Source organism: Natator depressus, chromosome 2 (assembly GCF_965152275.1).
Source record: "Natator depressus isolate rNatDep1 chromosome 2, rNatDep2.hap1, whole genome shotgun sequence".
In the NCBI taxonomy this organism is placed as follows: domain Eukaryota; kingdom Metazoa; phylum Chordata; order Testudines; family Cheloniidae; genus Natator; species Natator depressus.
In genome coordinates, this window is record NC_134235.1 from 137529153 (window position 1) to 137556574 (window position 27422).

General features: G+C 45.2%; 1 protein-coding gene across 1 annotated transcript; it reads left to right on the plus strand.

The window, feature by feature from the left end:
* Positions 1–1128: 1128 nt before the first annotated feature.
* On the plus strand, positions 1129–26816 carry LOC141981557 (carboxymethylenebutenolidase homolog). The gene is made up of 6 exons (XM_074943199.1): positions 1129–1206; positions 14670–14892; positions 15813–15920; positions 20947–21089; positions 22706–22797; positions 26637–26816. Exons 2-6 carry the CDS (start codon positions 14678–14680, stop codon positions 26814–26816), a joined length of 738 nt encoding a protein of 245 aa, XP_074799300.1. The 5' UTR covers positions 1129–1206; positions 14670–14677.
* The last annotated feature ends 606 nt before the right edge of the window (positions 26817–27422 follow it).

Consider the following 27422-nt stretch of genomic DNA (forward strand, 5'->3'; position numbering starts at 1 on the left):
GGGGAACTACATGAAACACAATGTATCACTGTGGACCTTCAAGAAGAGAAAGGGTGAACAGCACTACATCTCAGGTGGAGGAGAGCCTGTCACCAGAGCGTGTCTGAACAAATGAATCCATTGCACTCATCCCAGCCCTCAGCTTTCCTCTCTCCCCAGAAGCCTGGGGAAAGAGGTGGACTTTGCCAAGTGCCTTGAAAAAAACAGATCTGGCAGCTAGAACTCCGCATATTGTATCAGCACTATGGTTCTCATAGACCACTCCATTCCAGCTGAATAGATTCAACTTCTGAGTGTCAGACAGTGGGAATCCCTTGGCAGCATGACCCCAAATGTAGAGCTCCTTGCCAGAGAAGGTCAGACTGAATGCAAACTTGATGGTGTTGAGATCAAAGGATAAAATGCACAATTTCTGACTGAATGTTTCTGACTGAACTGGTATTTAGCCTTGCTGAAAGCAAGTCTAATCAAAAGTTTATTTAGAGAACAGTGAAACTGTGTGGAATGCTTTTGTGTGTGTGGCTACAGTGTGTTTTACGAGTGTGCCAGGGAGACCACAGTGACTTTTTACACCGTGAATTTCTTAGAACAGCAGAAGTCACATTAAAAACATTGTTTATCAGGTACAAAACAAAATGCACATACACAGACCATAACAAAAGGTGTCAATGCCCAATTATAGCCCAAAAGGAACTCCTGAGCCTCACATGACAGCACGGCAATCTTTTTTAGACTGCAGTTCTGATTATATTGAAAAGCTCCAGCATGTTGCAGTTCTCCTCCTACTTCTCCATTCTGTTTTGTTAGGAATGGTAGTTTTTAGCATCTAGCAACTGCAAGAGAAGGTAGGAAAAGTGGAGACAATATAGGAAGGGGAATGTTCACTACATGTAGTTTAGCAGACTCCAACCTGTCTTAAAAAAAAAAATTAAAGGCAGTGTGAGAGATAAATTAATAGGAATCCAGACAGCCCCGCCTTGCTCCATGAAGGTGCTCCTCCCTCTTCATGTCTGGGTTACTAGGGTGCTGGGTTCTTCCTCCTTCTAACTCCAAATTTCACAGGAGAGCTGCAGTGTGCTAGAAATAGCAGCAGCAACAACGCATTGGCAGCAGAGCCAATTTTTATTTGTTTTATTTGGACACATCAAGCAGGTTTGTAGCTTAAGAGAAGAAGGGAGTGATCTACTCTTTGGGATCGAACTGCAGGTATTTACACAGCAAATCCTTCTACTAAGAATGTGTTGAGCAGAGAAACGCAGCAGCTGCTCCAACCGCAGGACAGGTCTAATGGGGGTGTGGGGTGGGGGGCATATTTAAAACCATTGAGAGGGTGGAAATGTCTTCTTGAAAATGACCAAAATACTGCACAAAAATCACCACTGTAAAATAAGATTTTTACTTCTCTTTCTGTAAGCAGTGAGAGTTGAACAGGTGATCCAGAGTAATAGAGACAGCCCTTCAAAGGGTGTTTGACTCATTCTGGGGAAAGGGCTGAGTTTCATTTTGAATTATGCTCTGTAGGCTGGTGTAAATTTATGTCTATATACTCTCCTAGCCCACAACAGATTTCCCACTGACGTCAATGGCTGGGTTTGCACATAGATCAAGGGTAAAATGTGGCTTTATTGAATAGTGAAATGTCTAGATTTTTTAAATCATAATTTCATAGTTCTTCAGCACTATTGCATTAATTTAGATGAAATATATGGGCCCAGTGAATCAAAGAGGTTAACATGACTCTGTCACTGTCCAACATTAAATAGTGTTAAAGAAGGTCTGGGATTTGGTATACAGAGATCTCAGCCAGCTTAGTACTATGGCAAGGATGGCATTAAAAATTCTTTTAGCCTTTTATTAAAGATACAGAAAAGGAGAAAAACAGTTAAAGTATTTGAAATGTAAAGTATTCAATAAGACTTTCATTTTACCAACATCCCTGTTTCCCTTACCTTTAGCTGGAGAGAGTCTTTAGTAGGAAAAAAGCCTTTGTTTGCCCGTCTCCTAGATGGTAATAGCTGTCCTTTTTGGGGAAAAGAGAAGAAGTTAGTTGTTGTTGCTGTTGCTAAATCCAATTCCATTTCTTAGGCTGTCTGTGCTATAAGGTAGTGGTATGAGTCCCCTGCTCAGGTACACATATTTGTGGTGGCTTGGAGAGAACTAGTGTCCGTATAAATAGAAGTGTAGCTGCAGTAGTATGGGTAGCAGCAGCGGCGGCATGGCAGTGTTACCAGCTTTGCCCGTTACTGTGGGGTACTCTCATTTATTAGGGTTACTCTTCTGAGGGGGTGTATTCTGTACTTCTGTCAATGTACTGCTTGTGTCACTTGTATTCTCGTACGGCGCTCTACTTCTCCATGCTGCAAGTCCCCTCCCAATGGAGCTGTCCTGCAGGACCTACGGTTCCCCGGGGCTGGGTTCTTCCAGCCCTAGCATCAGATGAACACACACACAGACTAACAGAGCAAGTCTGAGAGGACCAGGTCAGTCAGCACTCTCAAGATGACCCCTTATATGTCCCTGGACTCAGTGGGCTGGGTCAAGCAGTATTTCCAAGCTGCCACCCTCGTATGCCACAAGTACCAGACCAGAAAAGAGTGCACCTGAGCAGGCTGGGTCGAGCAGCACTTCCAAGCTGCCACCCTCATATTTCACAGGTTCAGCACCTCCCTATGCCCACTTTCATGTTACAGCAGTTCTGGTAGTAACCCACGTGAGGAGCAAACCCCTCAGGATTTTTGGGCGCTACAGGGATCTTTAGCTTAGGTACGAGCAGGGTTGCTGCAGAGTAAATGGGGAAGCCAGAAACACAAAAGAGTGAAGTTCAGAGAGAGAGGGAGGGAAGCAACCAGCTTAATCCTAAAACTTATTGATTGAATAATAGTGATAACCACACAAGGAGAGCCTAAACAGACATAACAATTACATTATTAAAGATTACAAAAACTGATCAAAGAAGTCAGGGTTAAAAAGTTATATCTGAGGTAGAAAAGAAAACAGAGAGAGAGAGAGAGAGCTGGGGTCTCACCACTCCATGAAGCTTGAGCTGGTCGGGGTTCCCAGGTGATGGTGGTAGCCCAGGGTCCTGAGTGCTGGAGACAGGCAGAGCCCCCAGCACGATCAGTCAGGAGAAGATGAAGTCCCGATGGAACTGATGCAGAGTTTGAATTTAGGCATCAGAACACTTACTTGAGCATGGGTAGGGGTCTTTTGTAGGGAAACAACAATGGTTCAAGGGAGAACACTAGATTTGTTTATGGGTAAACTGATGACTCAAGGGTTTTCTTTCGGCTAGACAATAGGAACTGATCATTTCTGGGTGGTGTTCCTTCAAGGGAGCTCAGAGTGCAATTAGGCAGCTTCACTATTTTGGATATCAATCAAGGATTCATTACTAGAATTGGTCTGATAACTGCTGAGTTGGGTGTGAGCAGGCGTGGGTTTATTAACATCCGGAGCAGAGATCCCCCATCATGCAGTGCTTCCCTGCTTTTCTGGTCCCAGAGTTCTGTGCGGTTCTTGCCTTGGAATCTCTGTTCTCCTGTATGCTAATGGAGATGCCTCACTGTCCCATCTTTGATGCAGATGAGGCTAGGGGAGTTGCCTTAATCTTGTCACCCTTGTCAGGAGGGGTTTAGGTGTGTCTCCCGCTGCCTTTTCATTGCTTTCTGAAGTCTTTCTTCTGATCGGTTTTGGTTCAAGCAGAGGCTGTGTGTGTGTGTGTGTTTCATGAGTCAGACAGGCTGTATACTGTGCCCTGGTTCCTCAAGAATACAGAGCTGACTGGTATCAGCTGAGCCATGCCAAGTATGTACCCATACCGTTTTCAGGGGGGTTTGTACTCAACATGGCTCAGCCATGCCTCTATTACCACTACCTGGGCTGCCATGGCCACATAGCTACTTATGCTTGCAGTAGCTGGATGAGAGCTAGCACAAGTATGTGTATATGAACAGGGAAATCACACCCCTACTTCACAGAGTAGACATAGCCTCAGCCAGCTAGTGCCATGGTAGCCAGCTTCCTCCCCTGCACAAGTCATTTTTTTCAGAACCCCAAAAAGGGAGTGATGGGTGGAATAGCCCATCCCTTCATGATTGTATCCACCAGTTAGGCCTAATTTCTGACACATCAATTTTGGTTCACTGATTTCTGGTCTCACACTTCACTTGTTTACCAGGCATGATCTTAACACAGTCCTTGAATTATAGATTCATCGATTACAAGGCCACAAGGGCCCATTGTGATCATCCAGTCTGACCTCCCAGATAACACAGGCCATAGAACTCTCCCAAAATAATTTCTAGAGCATAGCTTTTAGAACAACAGCCAACCTTGATCAAAAAATTGTCAGTGATGGAGAATCTACCAAGACTCTTGGTAAATTGTTCCAATGGTTAATTACTCTCACCATTAAAAATTTACACCTTTATTTCCATCTGAACTAGTCTTGCTTCAGCTTCTAGCCGTTGGATGTGCTATACCTTTGTCTGCTAGACTTAAAGCCCATCGGGGTGCCGGAACACTGGGACCAAGGGGCCACAGCCCTCCCACTTTTTGAAACCGGACGGACCTGGCCTGTCCACTTTTCCCCATGGCGGACCCTGCCCCCTTCCCCTTCTTTTCTCCCTGAGGCCCCACCCCCTGGCCAGGCCAGCAACTGGTGGAGCCCGCCTGGCCAGGGAACCCGGGCAGTTGTGGGAACCGTGTGGACCCTCCACCTGCCCGTGGTGTGGGGGGCGGAGAGCAGCCTCCGGCCTGTGTGCAATTCCGCACCGGCCCCCCACAGATGCCCATGTGGCTATCCCTGACCTGCTCCGGCCATGTGGGCAGCTGTGGGGAGCTGCGGATCCTCCACATGCCCTGAGTGGGGACTCTGGGGGTGGGGGGGTGGGGACATGTGCGGGGGGACCTAAGGAGAGCAGCACCCAGCCCCATGGGCAGGTGGAGGGTTCATGGTGGCTCCCCACAGCTGCCCGTGCAGCTCTTACCAAGGCCAGACAGCTATGGGAAGCCTGGGTCCCTCCACCTGCTCTGGATATGGGGTTGGGGGGCAGGAACACGGGCAGGGGGCTGCTTTCACTCACCCCAGGCGGTGGGGCGCTCCCTGGCCCCATTCTGGCTTCTGGCTTGGCTGGGGGTGGGGCCTCTGGGGGAAGAAGAGGGGGGGGAATGGAACGTCAGTGGGTTTGGGGGCCAGTCACTTTTGGGAAGGCTTCGATGCCCTTGAAGCCAATTATTAAATATTTGTTTCTCATGTAGATACTTATAGACTGTAATTAAATCACCCCTTAACCTTCCCTTTGTTAAGGTACAGAAATTGAGCTCCTTGAGTCTATCACTGTAATGCATGTCTTCTATCCTTTAATCATTCTCGTGGCTCTTCTTTGAATCCTCTCCAACTTATCAACATCCTTCTTGAATTGTGGACAACAGACATGGACACAGAATTCCATCACTGGTCACACCAGTGTGAAAAACAGAGGTTAAATAACCTCTCTACTCCTACTTGAGATTCCCGTTTATGCATGTCACGATTACATTAGCTTTTTTGACCACAGCGTCACACTGGCAGCTGATTATGAACCACAACCCCAAAATCTTTTTCAGAGTCCTTGCTTTCCAGTATAGATAATTATATAAGTAGGCCTGTGTGTTTGTATTAATTCAGTTTTTCTGTCTCTCTTTTGCACCTTTTCCAATCAGCATTTATTGTTGTAGGTTATTGTGACACTTCAAGAATTTTCACTCACTTTTCACAGTTCAGCTCACAATTAGGGTGAATTTGTAGGTCAGGTTATCACAACAATACCCTATTGTCATAACCACCATCACCATTGGGAAATTATACTCAACTTTAGGAACACAGCTTTTTCTGCCCATTGTTTCTCTTCTTTTCCTGACTTGAACTCTCTGATGATCTTCTCTGTTGCTCCCTCTTCACTTCCTTCCTGACAGCAATTCTCCTTTCTCCCCTGACAAGGAGCTTCACTCTGAATTAAACATTGGAACAATTCACCAAGGGATGTAGTGATTACACATCACTTGAAGTCTTTAAATGAAGATTGGATGTCTTTCTAAGAGAAATATTGCAGTCCAGCCTCAAGTTACTGGGCTTGGAATTACTGGCAGTATTCTATGGCCCGTACTTCGCAAGAGGTCAGACTAGATGATCACAATAATCTGATTTCTGACCTTAAATTCCTATGAATTCCCATTCCCTTCCAAATCCTAACCACTAAAATGATTAGCAAGGAAATAGTCAATGCTGTCACTTAAAGTGTCGTAATTAGGCTTTAGCGGCAACATTTTAATGAGACTAATGAGGGTTTGGAGAGGGTGCACCCCTCTGAGTCATTGTTTCAGGCTGGCATTGTTTTAGGCATGCATTACTGCATCCATTACACTTCTAGGATTTTGTCACAACCGCTATGACTGGAAATTTATTTTATTTCTAATGAAAGTTCAGGTTCTTCAGAATTTGATCGTGCTAGGTGGGCCACAAATGAGTCCAGCAGGCCTGATCTAGCCTGCAGCACAAGTATTTTTCACCTTTGCCTTACATTAAAAAAATACTACAGCATTCTGTGCTAATGATCCAAACTGTACAGTGACCAGTAGACACCAAGAGCACTCAGGGGTAGCAGCAGCAGAACTTGTAACAGGCAGGAGAACCCTTGAAGTGCCCCCCTATCTAGCAACCTGTGGGGATTGTTGTTTTTTCCTAATTGGTGGCAGCTTCTCTCTCTGATGTGAGTTTTGTGCCCTGGCCTGTATCCCCTATAGGCCAGTGTTCTGTGATGAGATGTTGGCCTGGGGTGGGAGGTGAGGGGGTTGGGGGTGGGCAGGGGACTGTTGCTTGGAGTAGTCCTGTTGGGTTCTGGGAAGTGCTTGCCAATGGGCTGGGAACCGGGTCAGCTCTGGGAGGCAGCGTGCGCAGGGACGCCGGGGAGGGGGGAGCTGCCCCTGAGGTGAGAGCGCTGCACGCCCCACATTGCCGAACAGTGGAGCATGCGCACCACGGCCCATCTCGCCGCCTATGTATCCAACCCACCCTGCTCCCTGTCCCCGGACTGCTCCCGCCCTTTATCCAACCCCATGAGGCTCCTAGCAGCGTTTGGCTCAGCGCAGAGCCAGACATGCTGCCCTGTGGGAGCACGCAGCCCCCCCCAGAGCTGTGCCCTGCATTAGGGTGTGCCTGGGCACACCCGGCACACCCTGTGTGCACGCCTATGATACCCATGTAAACTTGGCTCAGAGGCCTTGGCTCAGGCTGTATTTCTCCTGAGTCCCATGCATTCTCTCTTCAACACACGCACACCTGCCCCTCAGAGGAATTCCTGTTTTACAGGCTCATCTAAGGACTTTCATTTCATAAGATCCTTAATTTAACTACCAGCCCTGTCTTATCTTAATCATGCTGCCTCTCTTTGTAAACAAAATACTGACCCCCTGCCCTAGGGGCACAAGCTGGGAGCAGCACCTCTCCTCTGCAGACCTCATATTCCACACTCAGGGTATGTCTACTCTACGAAATTAGGTCGAATTTATAGAAGTTGGTTTTTTAGAAATCGTTTTTATATAGTCGATTGTGTGTGTCCCCACACAAAATGCTCTAAGTTCATTAAGTGCATTAACTCGGCGGAGTGCTTCCACAGTACTGAGGCTAGCGTCGACTTCTGGAGCGTTGCACTGTGGGTAGCTCTCCCACAGTTCCCGCAGTCTCCGCCACCCATTGGAATTCTGGGTTGAGATCCCAATGCCTAATGGGGCAAAAACATTGTCGCGGGTGGTTCTGGGTACATGTCATCAGGCCCTCTCTCCCTCCGTGAAAGCAACGGCAGACAATCATTTCGCGCCTTTTTTCCTGAGTTACCTGTGCAGACGCCATACCACAGCAAGCATGGAGCCCGCTCAGCTCACTGTCAACCTACATCTCCTGGGTGCTGGCAGACGTGGTACTGCATTGCTACACAGCAGCAGCTCATTGCCTTGTGGCAGCAGATGGTGCAATAGGCCTGATAACCATCGTCATCATGTCCGAGGTGCTCCTGGGCGCAGGGACTGAAATAGGAGTGACTCAACCAGGTCATTCTCTTTAGTCCTGCCGGCAGTCCTATTGCACTGTCTTCTGGCGAGCAGCCAGGAGATGAAGATGGCTAGCAGTCCTATTGCACCATCTTCTGCCGAGCAGGCAGGAGATGAGGATGGCTAGCAGTCCTATTGCACTCTCTTCTGCCAGCCAAAGATGTAAAAGATAGATGGAGTGGATCAAAACAAGAAATAGACCAGATTTTTTTTGTATTCATTTGCTCCCCCTTTCCTCCCTCCCTCTGTGAAATCAACAGCCGACAATCGTTTCGGTGAGGTCTGTCAGGGGCACCTTGAAAAGTTTAATGAAGATTCAGTCCTGCCTGAAATACCACGAGGACAGATAGCTCAGTGGTTTGGGCATTGGGTTGCGCATTGACCTGCTAAACCCAGGGTTTTGAGTTCAATCGTTGACGGGGCCATTCTGTGTGACAGTTGTTTTTGTTTCTCCTTGATGTAAAGCCACCTCCTTTGTAGATTTTAATTCCCTGTAAGCCAACCCTGTAAGCCATGTCGTCAGTCGCCCCTCCCTCCGTCAGAGCAACGGCAGACAATCATTCTGCACCTTTTTTCTGTGCAGACGCCATACCATGGCAAGCATAGAGGCTGCTCAGATCACTTTGGCAATTAGGAGCACATTAAACACCACACGCATTATCCAGCAGTATATGCAGCACCAGAACCTGGCAAAGCGAAACCAGGTGAGTAGGCGACATCAGCGCGGTGACGAGAGTGATGAGGACATGGACACAGACTTCTCTCAAAGCACGGGCCCTGGCAATGTGGGCATCATGGTGCTAATGGGGCAGATTCATGCAGTGGAACGCCGATTCTGAGCCCGGGAAACAAGCACAGACTGGTGGGACCACATAGTGTTGCAGGTCTGGGACGATTCTCAGTGGCTGCGAAACTTTCACATGTGTAAGGGCACTTTCATGAAACTTTGTGACTTGCTTTCCCCTGCCCTGAGGTGCAAGAATACCAAGATGTGAGCAGCCCTCACAGTTGAGAGGCGAGTGGCAATAGCCCTGTGGAAGCTTGCAACGCCAGACAGCTACCGGTCAATTGGGAATCAATTTGGAGTGGGCAAATCTACTGTTGGGGCTGCTGTGATGCAAGTAGGCAACGCAATCAAAGATCTGATGATATCAAGGGTAGTGATCCTGGGAAATGTGCAGGTTATAGTGGATGGCTTTGCTGCAATGGGATTCCCTAACTGTGGTGGGGCGATAGACGGAACCCATATCCCTATCTTGGCATCGGAGCACCGAGCTGGCAAGTACATAAACCGCGAGGGGTACTTTTCAATAGTGCTACAAGCACTGGTGGATCACAAGGGACATTTCACCAACATCAACGTGGGATGGCCGGGAAAGGTACATGACGCTTGCATCTTCAGGAACTTTGGTCTCTTTCAAAAGCTGCAGGAAGGGACTTTCTTCCCAGACCAGAAAATAACCACTGGGGATGTTGAAATGCCTATAGTTATCCTTGGGGACCCAGCCTACCCCTTAATGCCATGGCTCATGAAGCCATACACAGGCAGCCTGGACAGTAGTGACAGCTGTTCAACTACAGGCTGAGGAAGTGGAGAATGGTGGTAGAATGTGCCTTTGGACATTTAAAAGCGCGCTGGCGCAGTTTACTGACTTGCTTAGACCTCAGCGAAACCAATATTCCCATTGTTATTATTGCTTGCTGTGCACTCCACAATATCTGTGAGAGTAAGGGGGAGACGTTTATGGTGGGGTGGAAGGTTAAGGCAAATCGCCTGGCCGCTGGTTAAGCGCAGCCAGATACCAGGATGGTTAGAAGAGCACAGGAGGGCGCCGTGTGCATCAGAGAAGCTTTGAAAACCAGTTTCATGACTGGCCAGGCTACGGTGTGAAAGTTCTGTTTGTTTCTCCTTGATGAAACCCCCCACCCCTTGGTTCACTCTACTTCCCTGTAAGCTAACCACTCTCCTCTCCCGCCTTTGAGCACGACTTGCAGAGGCAATAAAGTCATTGTTGCTTCACATTCATGCATTCTTTATTCATTCATCATACAAATAGGGGGATAACTGCCAAGGTAGCCCAGGAGAGGTGGTGGAGGAGGGAAGCACTGGGTAGGGTGGTGGAGGAGGGAAGGACAAGGCCACACAGCACTTTAAAAGTTTAAAACTTTAAAACTTATTGAATGCCAGCCTTCTGTTTCTTGGGCAATCCTCTGGGATGGAGTGGCTAGAGGCCCCCCCACCGCGTTCTTGGGCGTCTGGGTGAGGAGGCTATGGAACTTGGGGAGGAGGGCAGTTGGTTACACAGGGGCTGTAGTGGCAGTCTGTGCTCCAGCTGCCTTTTCTGCAGCTCAACCATATGCTGGAGCATATTGGTTTGATCCTCCAGCAGCCTCAGCATTGAATCCTGCCTCCTCTCATCACGCTGCCGCCACCTTTCAGCTTCAGCCCTCTCTTCAGCCTGCCACTTACTCTCTTCAGCCCGCCACCTCTCCTCCCAGTCATTTTGTGCTTTCCTGCATTCTGACATTGTCTGCCTCCATGCATTCGTCTGTGCTCTGTCAGTGTGAGAGGACAGCATGAGGTCAGAGAACATTTAATCGCGAGTACGTTTTTTTTGCCTTCTAATCTTCACTAGCCTCTGGGAAGGAGAAGATCCTGTGATCCTTGAAACACATGCAGCTGGTGGAGGGAAAAAAAGGGACAGTGGTATTTAAAAAGACATGTTTTATAGAAGAACGAGTACACTCTTTCATGGTAAACCTTGCTGTTAACATTACACACATAGCACATGTGCTTTCGTTACAAGGTTGCATTTTGCCTCCCCCCACCGCGTGGCTAACCCTGCCCTCCTCCCCCCACCACGTGGCTAACAGCAGGGAACATTTCTGTTCAGCCACAGGCAAACAGCCCAGCAGGAACAGGCACCTCTGAATGTCCCCTTAAAAAAAGCACCCTATTTCAACCAGGTGACCATGAATGATATCACTGTCCTGAGGATAACACAGAGAGATAAAGAACAGATGTTGTGTGAACGCCAGCAAACATACGCTGCAATGCTTTGTTCTGCAATCATTCCCAACTATGTGGTACTGGCCTGGCGTGGTAAAGTGTCCTACCATGGTGGACGGAATAAGGCTGCCCTCCCCAGAAACCTTTTGCAAAGGCTTTGGGAGTACATCCAGGAGAGCTTTATGGAGATGTCCCTGGAGGACTTCCTCTCCATCCCCAGACACATTAGCAGACTCTTCCAGTAGCTGTAATGGCCGCGAATGCAAGGGCAAATTAATCATTAAACATGCTTGCTTTTAAACCATGTATACGGTTTAAAAAGGAACACTCACCAGAGGTCCCTTCTCCACCTGGCGGGTTTGGGAGGCAGCCTTAGGTGGGTTCGGGGGGTACTGGCTCCAGGTCCAGGGTGAGAAACAGTTCCTGGCTGTCGGGAAAACTGGTTTCTCTGCTTGCTTGCTGTGAGCTATCTACAACTTCATCATCATCATCTTCCTCATCCCCAAAACCTGCTTCCGTGTTGCCTCCATCTCCATTGAAGGAGTCAAACAACACGGCTGGGGTAGTGGTGGCTGAACCCCCTAAAATGGCATGCAGCTCATCATAGAAGCGGCATGTTTGGGGCTCAGACCCGGAGCGGCCGTTTGCCTCTCTGGTAGGCTTGCCTCAGCTTCTTAAGTTTCACGCAGCATTGCTTCGGGTCCCTGTTATGGCCTCTGTCCTTCATGCCCTAGGAGGTTTTGACAAATGTTTTGGCATTTCGAAAACTGGAACAGAGTTCTGATAGCACAGATTCCTCTCCCGATACAGCGATCAGGTCCCGTACCTCCCGTTTGGTCCATGCTGGAGCTCTTTTGCGATTTTGGGACTTCCATCATGGTCACCTCTGCTGATGAGCTCTGCACTCACCTGCAGCTTGCCACACTGGCCAAACAGGAAATGAGATTCAAAAGTTCGCGGGCCTTTTCCTGTCTACCTGGCCAGTGCATCTGAGTTGAAAGTGCTGTCCAGAGTGGTCACAACGGAGCACTCTGGGATAGCTCCCGGAGGCCAATACCATCTAATTGCGTCCACAGTACTCCAAATTTGACCCGGAAAGGCAGATTTCAGCGCTAATCCCCTTGTCGGGGGTGGAGTAAAGAAATCGATTTTAAGAACCCTTTAAGTCAAAAAAATGGCTTTGTCGTGTGGACGAGCGCAGGGTTAAATCGATTTAACGCTGCTAAATTCGACCTCAACTCCTAGTGTAGACCAGGGCTCAGGGCTGCTCTTCAGTTAAGAAACCTTGGGGGGGGGAGCAGAGCCCCCCTCTCTTGTCCCCCCTAAATGGCGCCCCTGAGTTGAATGCTGCCCTGAAGAACTGGTGGGGGCATCTTTTGTCATTGGGGCTAATAATACCACCTTACCTCACAGAGGTGTTGAGAAAATAAAAGTTTGTGAAGCATTCAGTTACTGTAGTGATAAGCAACACAAATAAGCCCATGAGGAAATTAATAATTCTGTATTCAGAGCAGGATTTGTTTTGAATCATGTGCAGTAAATAAGTTCTGGGGTAATGCATTGAACAGTGAAGAGCAAACACAATAATGAATAGCTGTTCAGGAAGCAGCATTCTTCCTGTGCACTGAATGAGGCAGGGGTCCTGTGGAAAAAATGGGATGTGATCATGTAACTAAAGAATGTCTTCTTTCCCAGCCAGTTCTACCCTCCCATTTGGGGCTTCCCATTCAAATCCCAGTCTTCCCTACTCATTGGGGTCCCCTTCCAGTCTCCTGCACAGCCTGGTCCAGTCTCCCACATTGGGCTCCTCTTTGGATCCTCAGTTTTCCTCCCCTGCTTACCACCATTCTCACTCTCTACCCCCACCCCAAGGATCCTTGTCTCAGTTTCCCCTCCCACAACAACTCCTATGTTCAGTCTCCAGGCCCCTCTCCCCCAACTCCTTGTCCCAATCTACTCTCTCACTGCCACTGCTTGTCCCTCTCCCCCCGCCCCCCGCACCGGTCTGTTTTTTGTCTGCATGAGTCAGGTAGCCTTCTTCTCCACACAGCCTGGGCACCAGCAGGGGTAGCCTTGAAAACACAGGAAAGATAGACTCCCTGCTCTCAGTTTCAGAGCCATAGTAGCCCCCAGCACCAGAAGCAATTGCAGTGAAAGTCCTGCTCAGTCCCTGCGGATGGAATCCTCAGAGAATTTAGCTGCCAGACTCTGACAAGTGTCTACTGAGCACATGTGAACTAAGAGTTTTCAGAGGCTTAGATACTCACTAAATGTGGGCTGTTTTTTGTGAGAATGGCAAAAAGCACATCAGTGACACAATGGCCACCCCCTGCCAGATTTCAAACCCCTGCTCCAAAGCATGAGGATGCTAAACTTTCTCAGTAAAATAGTTGTCAGAAGTATTTTAACATGGGCAAAAAAACATATTTCCCCCTAATCTGTTTATCAGAAATGGCTGGACCCTTTTTGTTGAAATTTTCCAAGAACAATATTGGGCCTGAGGCAGACATTTAGCATGGAAAAATTCAGCCCAGATAGTTTAAGTCTGGCCAAGACCCTCAAATCACGGTCTGATAAAGGAAAAACCTTAAGTGTAGGCAGTGCTACCAGTGTCACCTGTAAAATTGTCACCTACATCTTTATTCTGGAATTACCGTTTCTCTGATGTTGATCTCAAATTTATTTCCATAGCTAGAGAGAAACTGTTTGGGTTTGTGATATAAGACTACAAAGGTTCATGTTTGCTGCTACCCATACTGATTATCATTAAGGTTAAGCTTTTGTCATGATTATCTTTAGTAAAAGTCATGGACAGGTCATGGGTAACGAACAAAAATTCATGGAAGCCTGTGACCTGTCCCTGACTATTAGTAAAAAAAACTGGGAAGGAGGAGGGGGGGCTGACTGTCACGGTGACTGACAGCTCCAGCCCCTGCTGCCGCCACAGGGGCTGAAGTCAAAGAAGTCACAGAGATTCATTAAAGTCACGGCATCCGTGACCTTCATGACTAAATCGTATCCTTAATTATCGGATATATACTTCCTGATTTGCAGTTTACTATCCATGAACTTGACCAAGTGTAGGAATACCACAAGATAACCAGTCCAAATTCACATGCCTCATTACTGACAACTTCCAGCATTTTCTTCATGTGAGGCTCTTATTGGTTCACCATCAAATCGTATTATAATAGGTCTATTTCTCCTTTCACACCAGAGGAAATCAGGAGTAACTGCTTTGTGGTTAATGACATTGTATAAGGGTAAAAAGCTGTGATATCAGAAACAGACCCCAAATGTTTAAGTTGTGTATGTCATTCTTAACTTTGCTTTTTTTAATCTTCCTTTCTTTATTTTCAGTTTACTAACACGATTGGTTGAGACCTATTCGAAAAGTTTCTCACTTTGGAACATTACCATTCAATTTTAATTTTCCCTTTGAGACATGACATATTAAAGTTATTGACATTATAACATTAATGACTCAATGTAATATTTTCTGAAAATCCAACTTGTATTTAATTTGTTTTATGCTAATAGTTTAATATCTTTTTTCATTTCTACTTTACTTTAGTTTTTCAAATGACTTTAGATGCTCAACCTTTCCTATATGATATTGGAAAAAGAACTGATTATGTGGGCTTTGGACATGAAGAGCAAGTGGAGCACATCAAGGCATATGTTTGCAAACCATCTTCTGTCACGGACAAAGCTGTGATTGTGATTCATGACATATATGGATGGCAATTCCCAGACATTAGATACATAGCTGATCTAGTGGCAGCTGAGGGATACGTGTAAGCATTATTGTTTTACTGATTTCTTCCCAAAGAGACACACTCAGGTTCACCAGATTCCAATTTCCAAATTGTGTTTTCCATATACAAGGAGAAATCATGTCATTTCAGTCTGAATTACTTATCTAAGAATAAAGGACACATAAAAAGTGGTACCTTCCTGACAGCTCCCCGTGTAAAATAGATTTTCTCAGTTCAGGCTGCAACAATTCTCGGAACATAATGGCGGCACAAGCAGAGTTCTGAGAAATGTCAAGGTGCAGTGCACTAACAGAAGCACCAACAAAAGGTTGCTGTGTTTGAGTGCCCAGCAGTGTGGGTGATTTAAAAAACTGAAACTGTTTTAAACTGAAATTTAATTAGAAATACTAACAAGAAATGTATATTCATGGTAGGTTGTGCAACCTCTCTTTAAAACAAAATTTCTTTGAGCCTAGACAACATGACAATATTTCTTTTAGCTTTCATTAGCAAAGATGTAACATGAGAGCGAGAGAGAGCGAGTGTGCATAGCAATGAAGATTTCTTTTAAATGCACTGGCCTTTGGATTTGATTTTTAAAGATAAGGTGATATAGTATCAGTTTATTTTTCTACAGAAACACTGTATTTTTTTTAGAGAGACAAGGTGGGTGAGGTAATACTTGTTACTGGACCAATTTCTGTTGATGAAAGAGACAAGCTTTCAAGCTTCCACAGCTCTTCTTTAGGTCTGGGAAAGGTGCTCAGTCTTACTACATCTTGCTAAGTAATTTTCTGACTACTGGAATAGCATGATGATTAGGAGGTGATACTGACACTAACCATGTGGGTGACCATTATGGGGCAAAAAAGGGCCGAATGAATATTTTGGTGTACATAGATTTTCCCTGTTGCTCTTGCCCGGACCTAAAAGTTGAGTCAATTTTATTTTTCATACAGAGCCATCTGCCCAGACTTTTTTCTGGGGAAAAAACCTTGGACATCCGCTGATCACTGGGCTGAGTTTGGTGACTGGTTGAAAGATCGAGATCCCACAAAAGTGGACAGGTAAGATGTATATTTATGCTGGAAATTTCAAAGCTTCATGGGCACCTGAACATAAAGATATGGATTTAATGTAGCAATTAAAGAGAATGTATGTGCCTTTAGGCAGCTGCATGGGCTAGCTCTGATGTAGCTAGATCAAAGCTAGCTTGAGTAATAACAGCAGTGAAGCTGCTGCAACACGGGTGGCTGCAACAGCTGGCCCTGCCCGCCCAGGACTCTGGATACATATTCAAATAGCCCCCATCCATGTTGGCTTCACTGCTATTATTATTCAAGCTTGCTTTGATCTACCTATCTATGGTGTTGCAATCAGTCCTCCAGATTACAGAGTAGACAAAGCCTGTGTGGGAGGGAGCATAACAGGAGTTAAAGGTTGAAAAGTTAGGCCATCCCTGGGCATACTAAGAGAGGAGAGCTGCTGCACCATGTTCTTCCTTGGGGCCAGGTCAGTGCTTCAAGGCTGCCTGGGGGGAACTGCAAAAGATGCCTACTGAGGGGGAAGGAGGGTTACTTCAAAAGTGTGTGATCACAAAGTGCTTTTTATTTTGCAAAAGTGTAAGGATGTGGAGGAGGGGTTACAGAAAGGGAGGAAAAACTAGGAGTGAGGGGAATTGCATGGATTTCAGTTTATATTGAAAAGTGCCATGAAAGGAGCTTATTTTTTAATTTACCAGTTATCTGACCAATGCCCTTGTGGTGTGCTGCTGGCTGGGCACCCAGACGTGTGCGAGTGTCTCTTGAAAGTAGGATATGAGTCTGGGCTCCCCCACTTTGCGGAGATGGTGGCATAATTACTACAGCCACCTAGGACAAGGGCACACCAAACTTCTGGCACTAGTAGCACGCCGGGTGTACCGTGACTGAGGCAAACACTGAAGGGGCTTCAGCTGCTAGACCCTGTAGATGTTAGACCTGGTGGGTCCCAATAATCACTCCGATGTTTGGCTAAAGTGAAGGGGTATTTTACTAGGGCTGGCAAGAAAGGGAAGGGTTGCAGATACTCTGGGTCAGGGTGGGCAAACTAAGGCCCGGGGGCCGCCTCTGGCCCTTCAGACATTTTAATCCGGCCCTCAAGCTCCCGCTGGGAAGCAGCGTCCAGGGTTTGCCCTGGTCCGGTGCTCCAGCTGGGAGCTTGCCCCGCTCCACGCGTGCTGTGGCTCCGCGCTGCTCCCGGAAGCAGCAACATATCCCTCCTCTGGCTCCTATACATAGGGGCAGCCAGTGGGCTCCACATGCTGCCCCTGCCCCAAGTGCTGCCCCTGCAGCTCCCATTGGCTGGGAACCATGGCCAATGGGAGCTGTAGGGGCGGTGCCTGCAGACAGGGCAGCTCGCTGAACCACCTGGCTGCGCGTCCGTGTAGGAGCTGGAGGAGGGACATGCTGTTGCTTCTGGGAGCTGCTTGAGGTAAGTGTCACCTGGAGCCTGCACCCCTGACCCTCTCCTGCAGCCTAATCCCCTGCCCCAGCCCTGATCCACCTCCCACCCTCCGAACCCCTTGGTCCCAGCCCGGAGCACTCTCCTGCACCCCCAACCCCTCATCCCCAGCCTCACCCCAGAGCCTGTACCCCCAGCTGGAGCCCACCGCCGCACTCCAACCTCCTGCGCCAGCCCGGATCCCCCCTTCCGCACCCTGAACTCCTCATTTCTGGCCCCACCCCAGAGCCTGCACCCCTAGCCAGAGCCCTCACCCCCTCCCATACCCCAAGCCCCAATTTCATGAGCATTCATGGCCCACCATACAATTTCCATACCCAGATGTGGCCATTGGGCCAAAAAGTTTGCCCACCCCTGCCCTAGGTACAGTGGCTTAAACAGTTACAGCTGAAAGTGAAACAAAAGCAGTTCCTGTCTGGGCCTCTGGGGACAGTCCAGCCTTCAGGCCTATGGCCAGGGGTGCCCTCTGCAGTCCAGTCTCCTTCAAAGCAAATAGGGGCTTGCAGATTTCCAGGCCAGGATCTGTTAGGGGTGTGTCTCACTGGGACCCCTCTCTGCTGGCTCCCTGCCCAGTCTCTGCTGCTCCTCCACAAGTCTTGCACAGACCTGCTCCAAGCGGCAACGTATGGCAGTCGTACCCTGTGCCTCAGCTTTTGCTGCAGCCTGCTCCGCACACAGTTCTTGGGGCTTGCCCCCTGCATCCAGAGTCCCTGCTGCTCTTGGCGCCATGCCACCACTGCTTCTCAAAAGTGCCAAGTCTCTTCGTGGGTCAGAGTCTTTCCATACAATTTCTGCCCCTTCCTCCTGCCGGGCTTGGGGAAGAGCATGTGCCATGGGAGGGGAGTTGATGGGAATGGTAGTTTCCAGTTCATCAAATTCAGGATAGTGGGATGGGGGGAAAGGTTGCAGTTCTGTAGTGGGCACAGTCTCAGGGGGAGGAGATGCTGAGCCTTGCCTGGCTGTGCTTCCAGACGGTTTATGTGCTGCAGGGTTGGGGCCAAATGGAGAGATACAATTCTGTGTTTGGATGGATGCTATGGGGCTGGAGTTGGAGTTTCCTGGTGGTGCACTGGAGTAATTTCCTCCTCATGCTCAGATCCACCATAGTAAGTAGTGAAGTAAAGGGTTATCAGCTTGGTGTCACTCCTCTCTTGACTCCTGTCTCTTCCTTTGCAATGGCCATGTCCTCTTCAAGGGTAGCTGGAGTTTGCTTCTGGAGAGGTCCCGGGTCACAGCAGGGGGTTCTCGTAGGAGGGTTGCTCTGGTCTACGTATTTTACACAAGGAAAATGGTGGGGAGAGACAAATCTTTATTACTGACAGACATACAGACCTCAGCCACTTGCCCTGCCAACAGTGTCATTCAAGCAAGGCGCCTGCTGTGCTCTGTTAACCTTGTAAGGGCTGTGGCTTGTGCTTCACCGTGGGATGGACTGTTGTATTCACACCTGGGAATGCTCTGCCTTTCACATAAGGAACTGCAAATCTTGCCACTTGGTGAGGGGCATTTTTGATAAATGCCCCACTCCTGGCTGCAGTGAGTTTCAGGAGTAGCAGTGGGAAAAGATCATGAGAACGTGGTCTTGTGAGCAATATAAACATGCAACACCCTGCCCAACATACTCACCTGGAGACAGCTGTTTCATGTGGGTGGCGGGCAATCCCCACCTGCTGGATGGATTGTAGCACCATTGTCTCCCCTTCTCCCCAACCACAGTTCCTTTCTTTGGCTTTGGCACACGCAGCTGCTGTCTTCTTAACCTCTCTGCAGAGTACCAGCCACTTCCCAATGTCCTCCAGACTACTCCTCTGGTGTCCCACAGCTTTCACCCCGCCTATCACCTGTATCCATAGGTACTGAGGCTGGCTTTGATCTTTCTCCAAACTCCATGTGGAAAGGAGGCAAAGTTTTCCATGAATCAGTTCTTCAAGTAGAATGCTCCCATTCTCTGTCAGCCATTGTCTGCCCATCTGACATGACACTTTCCTTCTCCAGTTGATGATAACAGAATTTATTCTCTTGCACAGCTCCTAAGCAAAATGTGCAGGACTACCCTAGAACATATTAAAGAGAATGTTTCTTGTGGGAGGGAAATATCGATGCCTGCAGAGGAAATGATCAGCTGAATGCTGATTCAGTGTGTCAATGGGAGGCCTGTCTAACATACATCCCATGTATCTGATGCTTCCTTGACATATCGTCCAGTACATTCACTTTACACAGTGTGTACATACGCTAGTGAATTAGTATTTTGTCATTGCATGCCAGTGCTTGATTTCTGAGGGGAGCTTTCAGGTCCTTTCCGCAGCTCTTCTCTAAATACTTTGAGGAAGACATCTAAGTTCTTCTGATTAAATTTATCACTTTTAAACAGCAAATGAAATGTAGGTACAGTTATCTATAGTCCATACCGACATTTGCAACAAAGTGGTTCCTGAATTCAGGGAGGCACTGTTAGTTCTTCAGTGTCCATCAGGAGAGCCTGAAACTTCAAGAAACAGACAATAAAGCCAGAGTGACACCCATCTACTCTGACATTGACTGATGGGCCACTAAGCACTTCCATAACCGCTTAGGAGTAGCTCAGTGCACCCGGCCTATCCCCTACTCCTGCCGGCCCAGCTTCCGACTACGCAGATCCCAGAATCCCTATGTATAACAATATTACTGAATTTTCAGAACAGATAGTTGCTGAACGTTTACCTTTTAGAATTCTTTCCCAAAACAAGGTGCAGATATATAAACACTTACCTATCAGCTTAGGCACCAAGTTTTGAAAATCTAGCTTAGTATATGCAATTACATTTAAAATTTAAAAAACTAAAAATCAGACCTCTGAAAAATAATAAAATGAAAATGTTTTCAAACTTGTTGAGACTTCTGAAATTAAAAAAAAGAATTGACCATGGTATATATTATATATTCCCAAATTTGTTACATTACCCTTCATATGCAGTACATGTGCCTTTTTGTGTAGTAGTTATTGTCAGTTTAATTTTGGAAAAATGTTTAGTTGGATAATTCTTTAACACTCTGTCAAGTGGTTGGCTGGAATTATTTTATGCTACATCACAAAGTATGAGGTGGGTCATAATATAGTCGTGTAATTTGTTTACCTAAATAAGTATTTCATTTTTACAGAATCAAGCTAAGCTCTTCTGCTCCCACAATCCATCATGTAAAATTCTGTTTGTGCACATTTGCATTTGCTTGCATGTCTTGTTCTTATTAGTTCCCTTCTGGATGAAGTAATTCTTAGTCAGTTCTCCTGGAAATGGTACGATAGCTCCCAATTCAGATAATTACTTCAGCCCATGATTAATTTACTCTACTTAAGTTCTACTGAAGAAAATGTTTAACTTTAAGCACATGCTTAATTGCTGTCCAATATAGGGATACTCTTCGGAATTAGGGCCATAGTTGCTAACCCATATTTAAGAATAGCAGTACCTAATCTGGGGCTGGAATAATTTTAAATGACAGAAGGAGAAGAAGGGGACAATTTTATGTACTTTTGTGTTTTCTTTTTAGATTTTCAGGTAGGTGATTCTACTATAGATTTCTTAGTTCACTTTTGTTTGTATGTCTTAGGGAAGCTGATGTTGTCTTGAAGTATCTAAAGGAGCAATGCAGTGCAAAGAAGATCGGTGTCATTGGGTTTTCCTGGGGTGGAATGGCTGTACATCACTTGATGCTGAAAAATCCTGAATTAATGACTGGCGTGTCCCTCTATGGTAGTGAAGATTGCATGTAAACTTGAGCAGGCTCACTTGATTATGTAGAGTATATATTTTAGATGTTGCTTTATATAGATTCTATAAGTATTCAATTTACAGGTGAGCTGCAGATTTAAATATGACTACTTATTTCAGCAATATGTGCTATATGCTTCCACTAACTAAAGGGACAGCCAGTATTTAAGATGTTCACACAACAGAAAATGTCATTTTTCACTGAATGTCCTCACCAGCGCTATAACTGCTTGGAAAATTGTGATCTTTTCCCCCAGAATCTTTTGTTTTTCATCAGAATAAAACATGTGCTAATCTGTGAAATATATTAATGCCTTGTCTACACTAACACTGTAAATTGATGTAAATTACAATAATTAAGTTATGTAAATTACATAACTTAAGTTGATGTAACTTATATTGATTGAAAATGGTGTCTACACTATGCTATGTCGATGGCAGAGTGCTCTCTCGCCGACTTATCACGTCTTCACCTGACCCACTAAGTCAATACCTCTGCATCAATCACAGTGGCGCCGATTAAGCAAGCTCGTAGTGAAGACTAGCCCTAAGAAACAAGTATTTCCTGATTTCCACTTGACTGGCTCTATGCTGCAGCAGGTTTCTCTGCTCTCAGCATTGCCATGGCATAATGCATACTGGGATATCCCAGAGCACAAGCAAATAATTTGGGATATAAGTGGTCTGAAAGAAGGAGAAAAGGTAAGTTGTCTGTTGTTCATGTGCTGAACGCCCAACGGAGCCTAGTTTGTAGGAACATTACAGGAAGTTAGACTGGACACTTGGCACAGACGATGGCAGAGAGGACTTCTGCTGCCTGTTCTGATGGGAGGAGTACATCTGCCAATGGTTAAGGAGTTTCACAATGTGGGAGCCATGTTGGTTCCCTGGTACAGCAGCAACCAAGAGTGCTTTCTTTCATCTTGGCTTGGCAAGGCAGGTACAGCGTTTCCTTTCAGATATGGACCTAGCCACACTTATCCATGCCTTAGCCACTTCCAGTTTAGATTGCTGTAATGTGCTGAACATCAGTCTTGAGGACCACTCAACTTTCATTGACTGCAGAATGCAACTTCTCTTATCTGTTTAGTGGTGCTTCTTACATCTTGGCATTCCATAGACTGAACTACCCCCAATTGGAAGCCATTGCCAAGAGTTGCTGATTTTTTAAATCCCTATCCAACTTGGATCCTGTCTAGCTTACATATCATCTTTCTCCTTATGCTCCATCCCAATTTTTGGGATGAGTAAGGGGCTGTTGACTCTAAAGTTTGCTGCCCTCACTGGTCCCAATAACCCACCTTTGTTGACATTCAGGATATCTTGCAAGGCCCATGTACATGAATATACTATCTTTCATTTGCTGGGTTGGCTTGAGGAAAGCTGAGCCTCTTGAGGTTCTCTGAGTGTTTTTTTACACTATATTTTACCCTGTGTGATTTTAAAGCTGATTTACATGTGCACATAGCATTTGTGACAGAACATTTTTATAATGAAAAATAAATATTGCTGAAGTAAATAGAACTTTTGTATTTAAATTTGCAGCTCACCTTGAAAGATGTCACATGATTTAAATACTCTCTCAAAATGTATTATAGGAATAATCAGGGATTCTGATGACAGATATAATTTGCTGAACCCGACGTTTTTTATTTTTGGGGAAAAAGATCACACCATTTCGTATGACCAAGTAAGTGTTTGTCTCAAAACAGATTTCTCTTTTCCTGACATGCTTTTATCTTATAAGGCAGAATTCTGGCTACTGGATATCTGTGTAGGCCTGCTAGGAAACCCTTGGGGAGACAGGAGAGCAGAGCAGTAGCTATATTTTGGCTTCTCCTTGAGCTTACAGAGAAGCCACTGTATAGCTTCTCTTTCGGGGGGACTGAACAGAAACATGGTGGGGCCAACGGTCAGCCTCTTTGTATCACAGCAAGCAAGGGCTGAATGTGTACAAAGAGACTCCAGTGGGTACAAACCATACACTTTAACCACTTGGACATTTGTGCTGCCTCTTAGAGGGCACAGGGTTAAGCCACTGAATTTAGACACTGGAGACAGAGGTTCAGTTCTCAGCCCTGCCCCAGAACTCTCTGAGTGACTGTGAGCAGGTCACCTAGTCAGTCTGGGTATACTGGGAAACTGAACTAGGTTAGAAAAGTGGTAATGAACATATTTTACTTATAATACCTGTAAACCTTATGCCCTGACTAGATGAGGAAATATAGTGTTTTTTTAAAAAAAGGAATGATGTAAGATTAGCTATAATTAAAATACCTAGCTCTTATATAGGGCTTGTCATTAATAGATCTCAAAGGAGGTCAGTATCCTTATCTCCATGTCACAGATGAGGAAACTGAGGCACAGGGAAGGAAGTCGCTTGCTCAAGGCCGAGCTAGGAATAGAACCCAGCTCTCCTAAGGCCCACTCCAGTACTCTATCTAGTAGGCCACACTGGCTAATTAGTACATTTCCTAATATAATGCTTTTTCCCAGTGTAGACATGGGTGACCATGCCTTGGTTCCCTCTGTAAAATGAGGGTAATACCTCCCTGCCTAACAAAGGTGCTGTGAGGGTAAATTCACTAATGCTTGGTAGGCACTAAAATACTAAAATTACAAGGGCCCCATAAGTACATAAATAGGAGTCAAGAGCCTGGTCTGCACATAAATTCCCTGCCTGTGCAGTGACAGTGATGGCACATCACCACAACACCATAGTTTATGCTGTAGGAATAATCCATAAGTGGGAGAGGACTGACAGGTTTCAGAGTAGCAGCCGTGTTAGTTTGTATCTGTAAAAAGAAAAGCAGTACTTGTGGCACCTTTGAGATTAACAAATGTATTAGAGCATAAGCTTTCGTGAGCTACAGATGAAGTGAGCTGTAGCTCACAAAAGCTTATGCTCTGATACATTTGTTAGTCTCTAAGGTGCCACAAGTACTCCTTTTCTATTCTACTCAGATGTACTTGACATTTTTTCATAAGAATGTTCTTTAATCCATGTAATGTGCCTACAGCATGGAATAGATGCATCAGGAAAATCTAAATTCCATACAAAAACTGCATTAAGAGAATCTTGAGGTGTAAAATGAAACACTTACATGGATGAACAACTTTGTGCCCTTATCCGTATGCATTAGGACACAGGATGAAATCCATTCAAGTGTTGGTATTGACTTCAGTGGGGCCAGGATTTCACCCACAGTGTTTAATTACATGATCATTACATTATTTTTGTTCAGTAGAACTCTTGCCTCATTCACTGGGTAGTTTGGATAAGTTAAGGAAGAAGCTGATCTATATTTATTTTTATTTGCATTATTTAAACGTGTGGATCCATGCCTCAGATATGGCTGTCCCTGCACTGACTGAACAAAACCTTCATTCACTACATACTGTCCAATTTCCAAGGTGAAGGACTCAGTACTCTTCCCCAGCCTCATTTACTACACAATGCTATTTCACCCACCCTGCAAACTGAATAAGGCTTGGGCTCTTTAGAAAATATAGTATGTGATTACATAAAGACTGCATTGTAGTGCATACACACACGAGGGAACAATTAAGGTTGCACAGGCCACATTACCTTTAATTTTTCTTCTAAGTGCTTTTATTTTTCAAGGGTTATTTAATGTAGTTTTTTTTTTTAACAGAAATTCGTAGGTTCTTAAAAAAACAAAAAATGCCCTAAAAGCTTCCATCATCTGTAATGTGCTGCACAGCAGTGGAACTCTCTGTCCTGCACTGCATGTGCTCCGGTGAGGCACCAAACCTAGGCTTCATTCCATACACTTCCCTATTTACATCTGAAAAAAATACATGAAAAGAATGTTCTGACTGCAAAGTAACGGAAATTTTACAGTTGCTCATGCAACCTTAATTCAGACCCTTTGGGCACAGGAATTATGATACATTCTTTAATTACACAAACACATACAATTTTGAGACCCTCCTTTCTCTGCCTTCCAACTAACAGACCTTCCAAATTCTGCAACAAATGAGACAACTGCCTCCTTCGCTACCCAACCTTGATTCAGCCCCAGAGCACAATTCATTCTGTTTACTGAATGAGGCAGGGGTCCTGTAGGAGAAATAGTATGTGATAATGTAGTTGGAGACTGTATCATAATGAATATGCACAAAGAGGCTGAATTAAGATTGCAAAGCGAGGCTTAATTTTCTAATTTCTGAGTGGTTGGCTTTGCAACCTTAATGTTGTTTTAACATAGGATTGGGTATAGTGCAGAAGGAAGCAGGACTCCTTTACAGTCCTACCTGCTTACATGCTCACCTTCACAGATAATACTGCACAGGCATCTGCAAAGGTCTACACATTAAAAATGAAATTCCCCTCCACATCTGGCCCATGCACGTGCAACTGAGGGTACATTCACACTTCAAGCTCGAGGAGACATACCCACGTTAGCTCTGATCGAGCTAGTGCACTAAAAATAGAATGTAGCTGTAATTGCGTGAGCAGGAGCAGGGTCTTAGACAGGATTGTACTCAAGGCAGCTAGCCCCTCCCACCACAGAGACCTGTGTCTTTCTCCCTTTTGACTGGGGTTTGTCAAGCTGCACCATATCTGGCTACTCTGTGATATTCCCAGCAAGCCAGACTGCCTAAACAGGACGGAGTCTGCACTTTGTTTTCTCTTTGAATGCTAAGAACAATGTAATTGCCAGCAATTATGAGTTACCACATCTTTTTCTAAGCAAGCACATTTATTCTTATGGTGAAAGCATTACAGAGCAAGCATAGTAAAAACAATAAAAGAATCTACATACTTCTAAAAAGCTTACCAGAGATCACCTCAATTCCAGCCTCTGGCTCTGGTAGGTATCACTTGTTCAACTGGGTTTTCCCCATGGTTACGAGTTCATAACTGTCTCAGATTCAGAGCCAGAACAACCATGAATAGTTCAGTCTTTCCTTTATACAACTTGGGCTTTTAATACTGACCTTACGTAACAGGTGATCCACAGACAAAGGCCTGCTCCTCAGGGTGTAACTTCAAAGGCTGGATTTTTGCATAACCGGAGGTGCATAATTTGAATTCACCTTACCTGAGATATTTCCCAGGAAATCCACTTCACGTGTATTGTCCCAAAAGCTCATTCTTATCTGACACATTGTTCAGTAGAGTCCTTTGATCACTCAGGCCTTATATTGGATCTCCCCCTACCAAGGTTACATATAATCCTGGCCCACAATAATACATAAACTTTGTATTTGGTACAATGAACCCCAAGGATACTAAGACTTAATTCACTAAGGTTTTTTAAGGATATGGGAGGAAATTGCCATATCTTTCACAGAGTCATATTTCAAAGATAAGTTTTCTTCTTTATTAGTTAAGAGCCTGTAAAAAGAGCTTCGTTAATAAAAATCTGGCCTGAGTGTTAGATAAGTAAAGAAGATACTAATCACATCTTCCAGAAAGCCAAACAATGGACAAACTGAGAATTGACAAGTTAAACAAAAATTAAAAACAACACAATAATGGAAGGATGCTCTGTGTTGCAGATCATCTTACTGGAGAAGAAACTGAAACAGTACTGTCAAGTTGAATACAGAATTAAAGTTTATCCTGGACAAGTTCATGGCTTTGCAGAGTTAAAGCCAGAAGATATGAAACCTCGAGATAAACCTTACATTGAAGAAGCAAGAAAGGATATGATGAACTGGCTGAAAACATATGTTTAACAGAAATATAAAGTCTAGTCTGTAAAACAATATAAAGTAATATATTTTGGGGATTTAAGAGTAGCACTTGATTGAATTATATTTTACAGAAAATATAAAGGTCCTATTCCTATAACTTTGTAAAAGAAAATCTGTACTGTTTTGTAGAGAATTTACAGCAATTAAAAATAGTAACTTTTTCATTTGTAGTTCTTAATGTTTATAATCTGATTTCATATTGAATCATTGTTGAATGAAGAAATAATTAAGCATTAAAAAGTTGTTCAAATTCAGCCTATCTTAATATAGCTATAATCTGCCGGAAAAAGTTCTCCATTTTGTATAGGGCATATTCTTTTAATGATCATATTTTAATCATAATTAATACTAATGGAAATTGGTCATGCATTGAGAGTGTGGACTCCTTTGACCTATACTATCATGACAAAAGTGACCATACATCCTAATTTCACCAGCAGAGCCATGTTTTTTTTCTAAATGATGTCCCAGGAAGTTTTTTTGGGGACACCTGCAATGTCCCGTTTTTTCTTTTAATAAGTCAAAACATTTTTTTTATTAACAACTACAAAACATTTATACAAGACATATTGCTGTACTTAGTAGAAT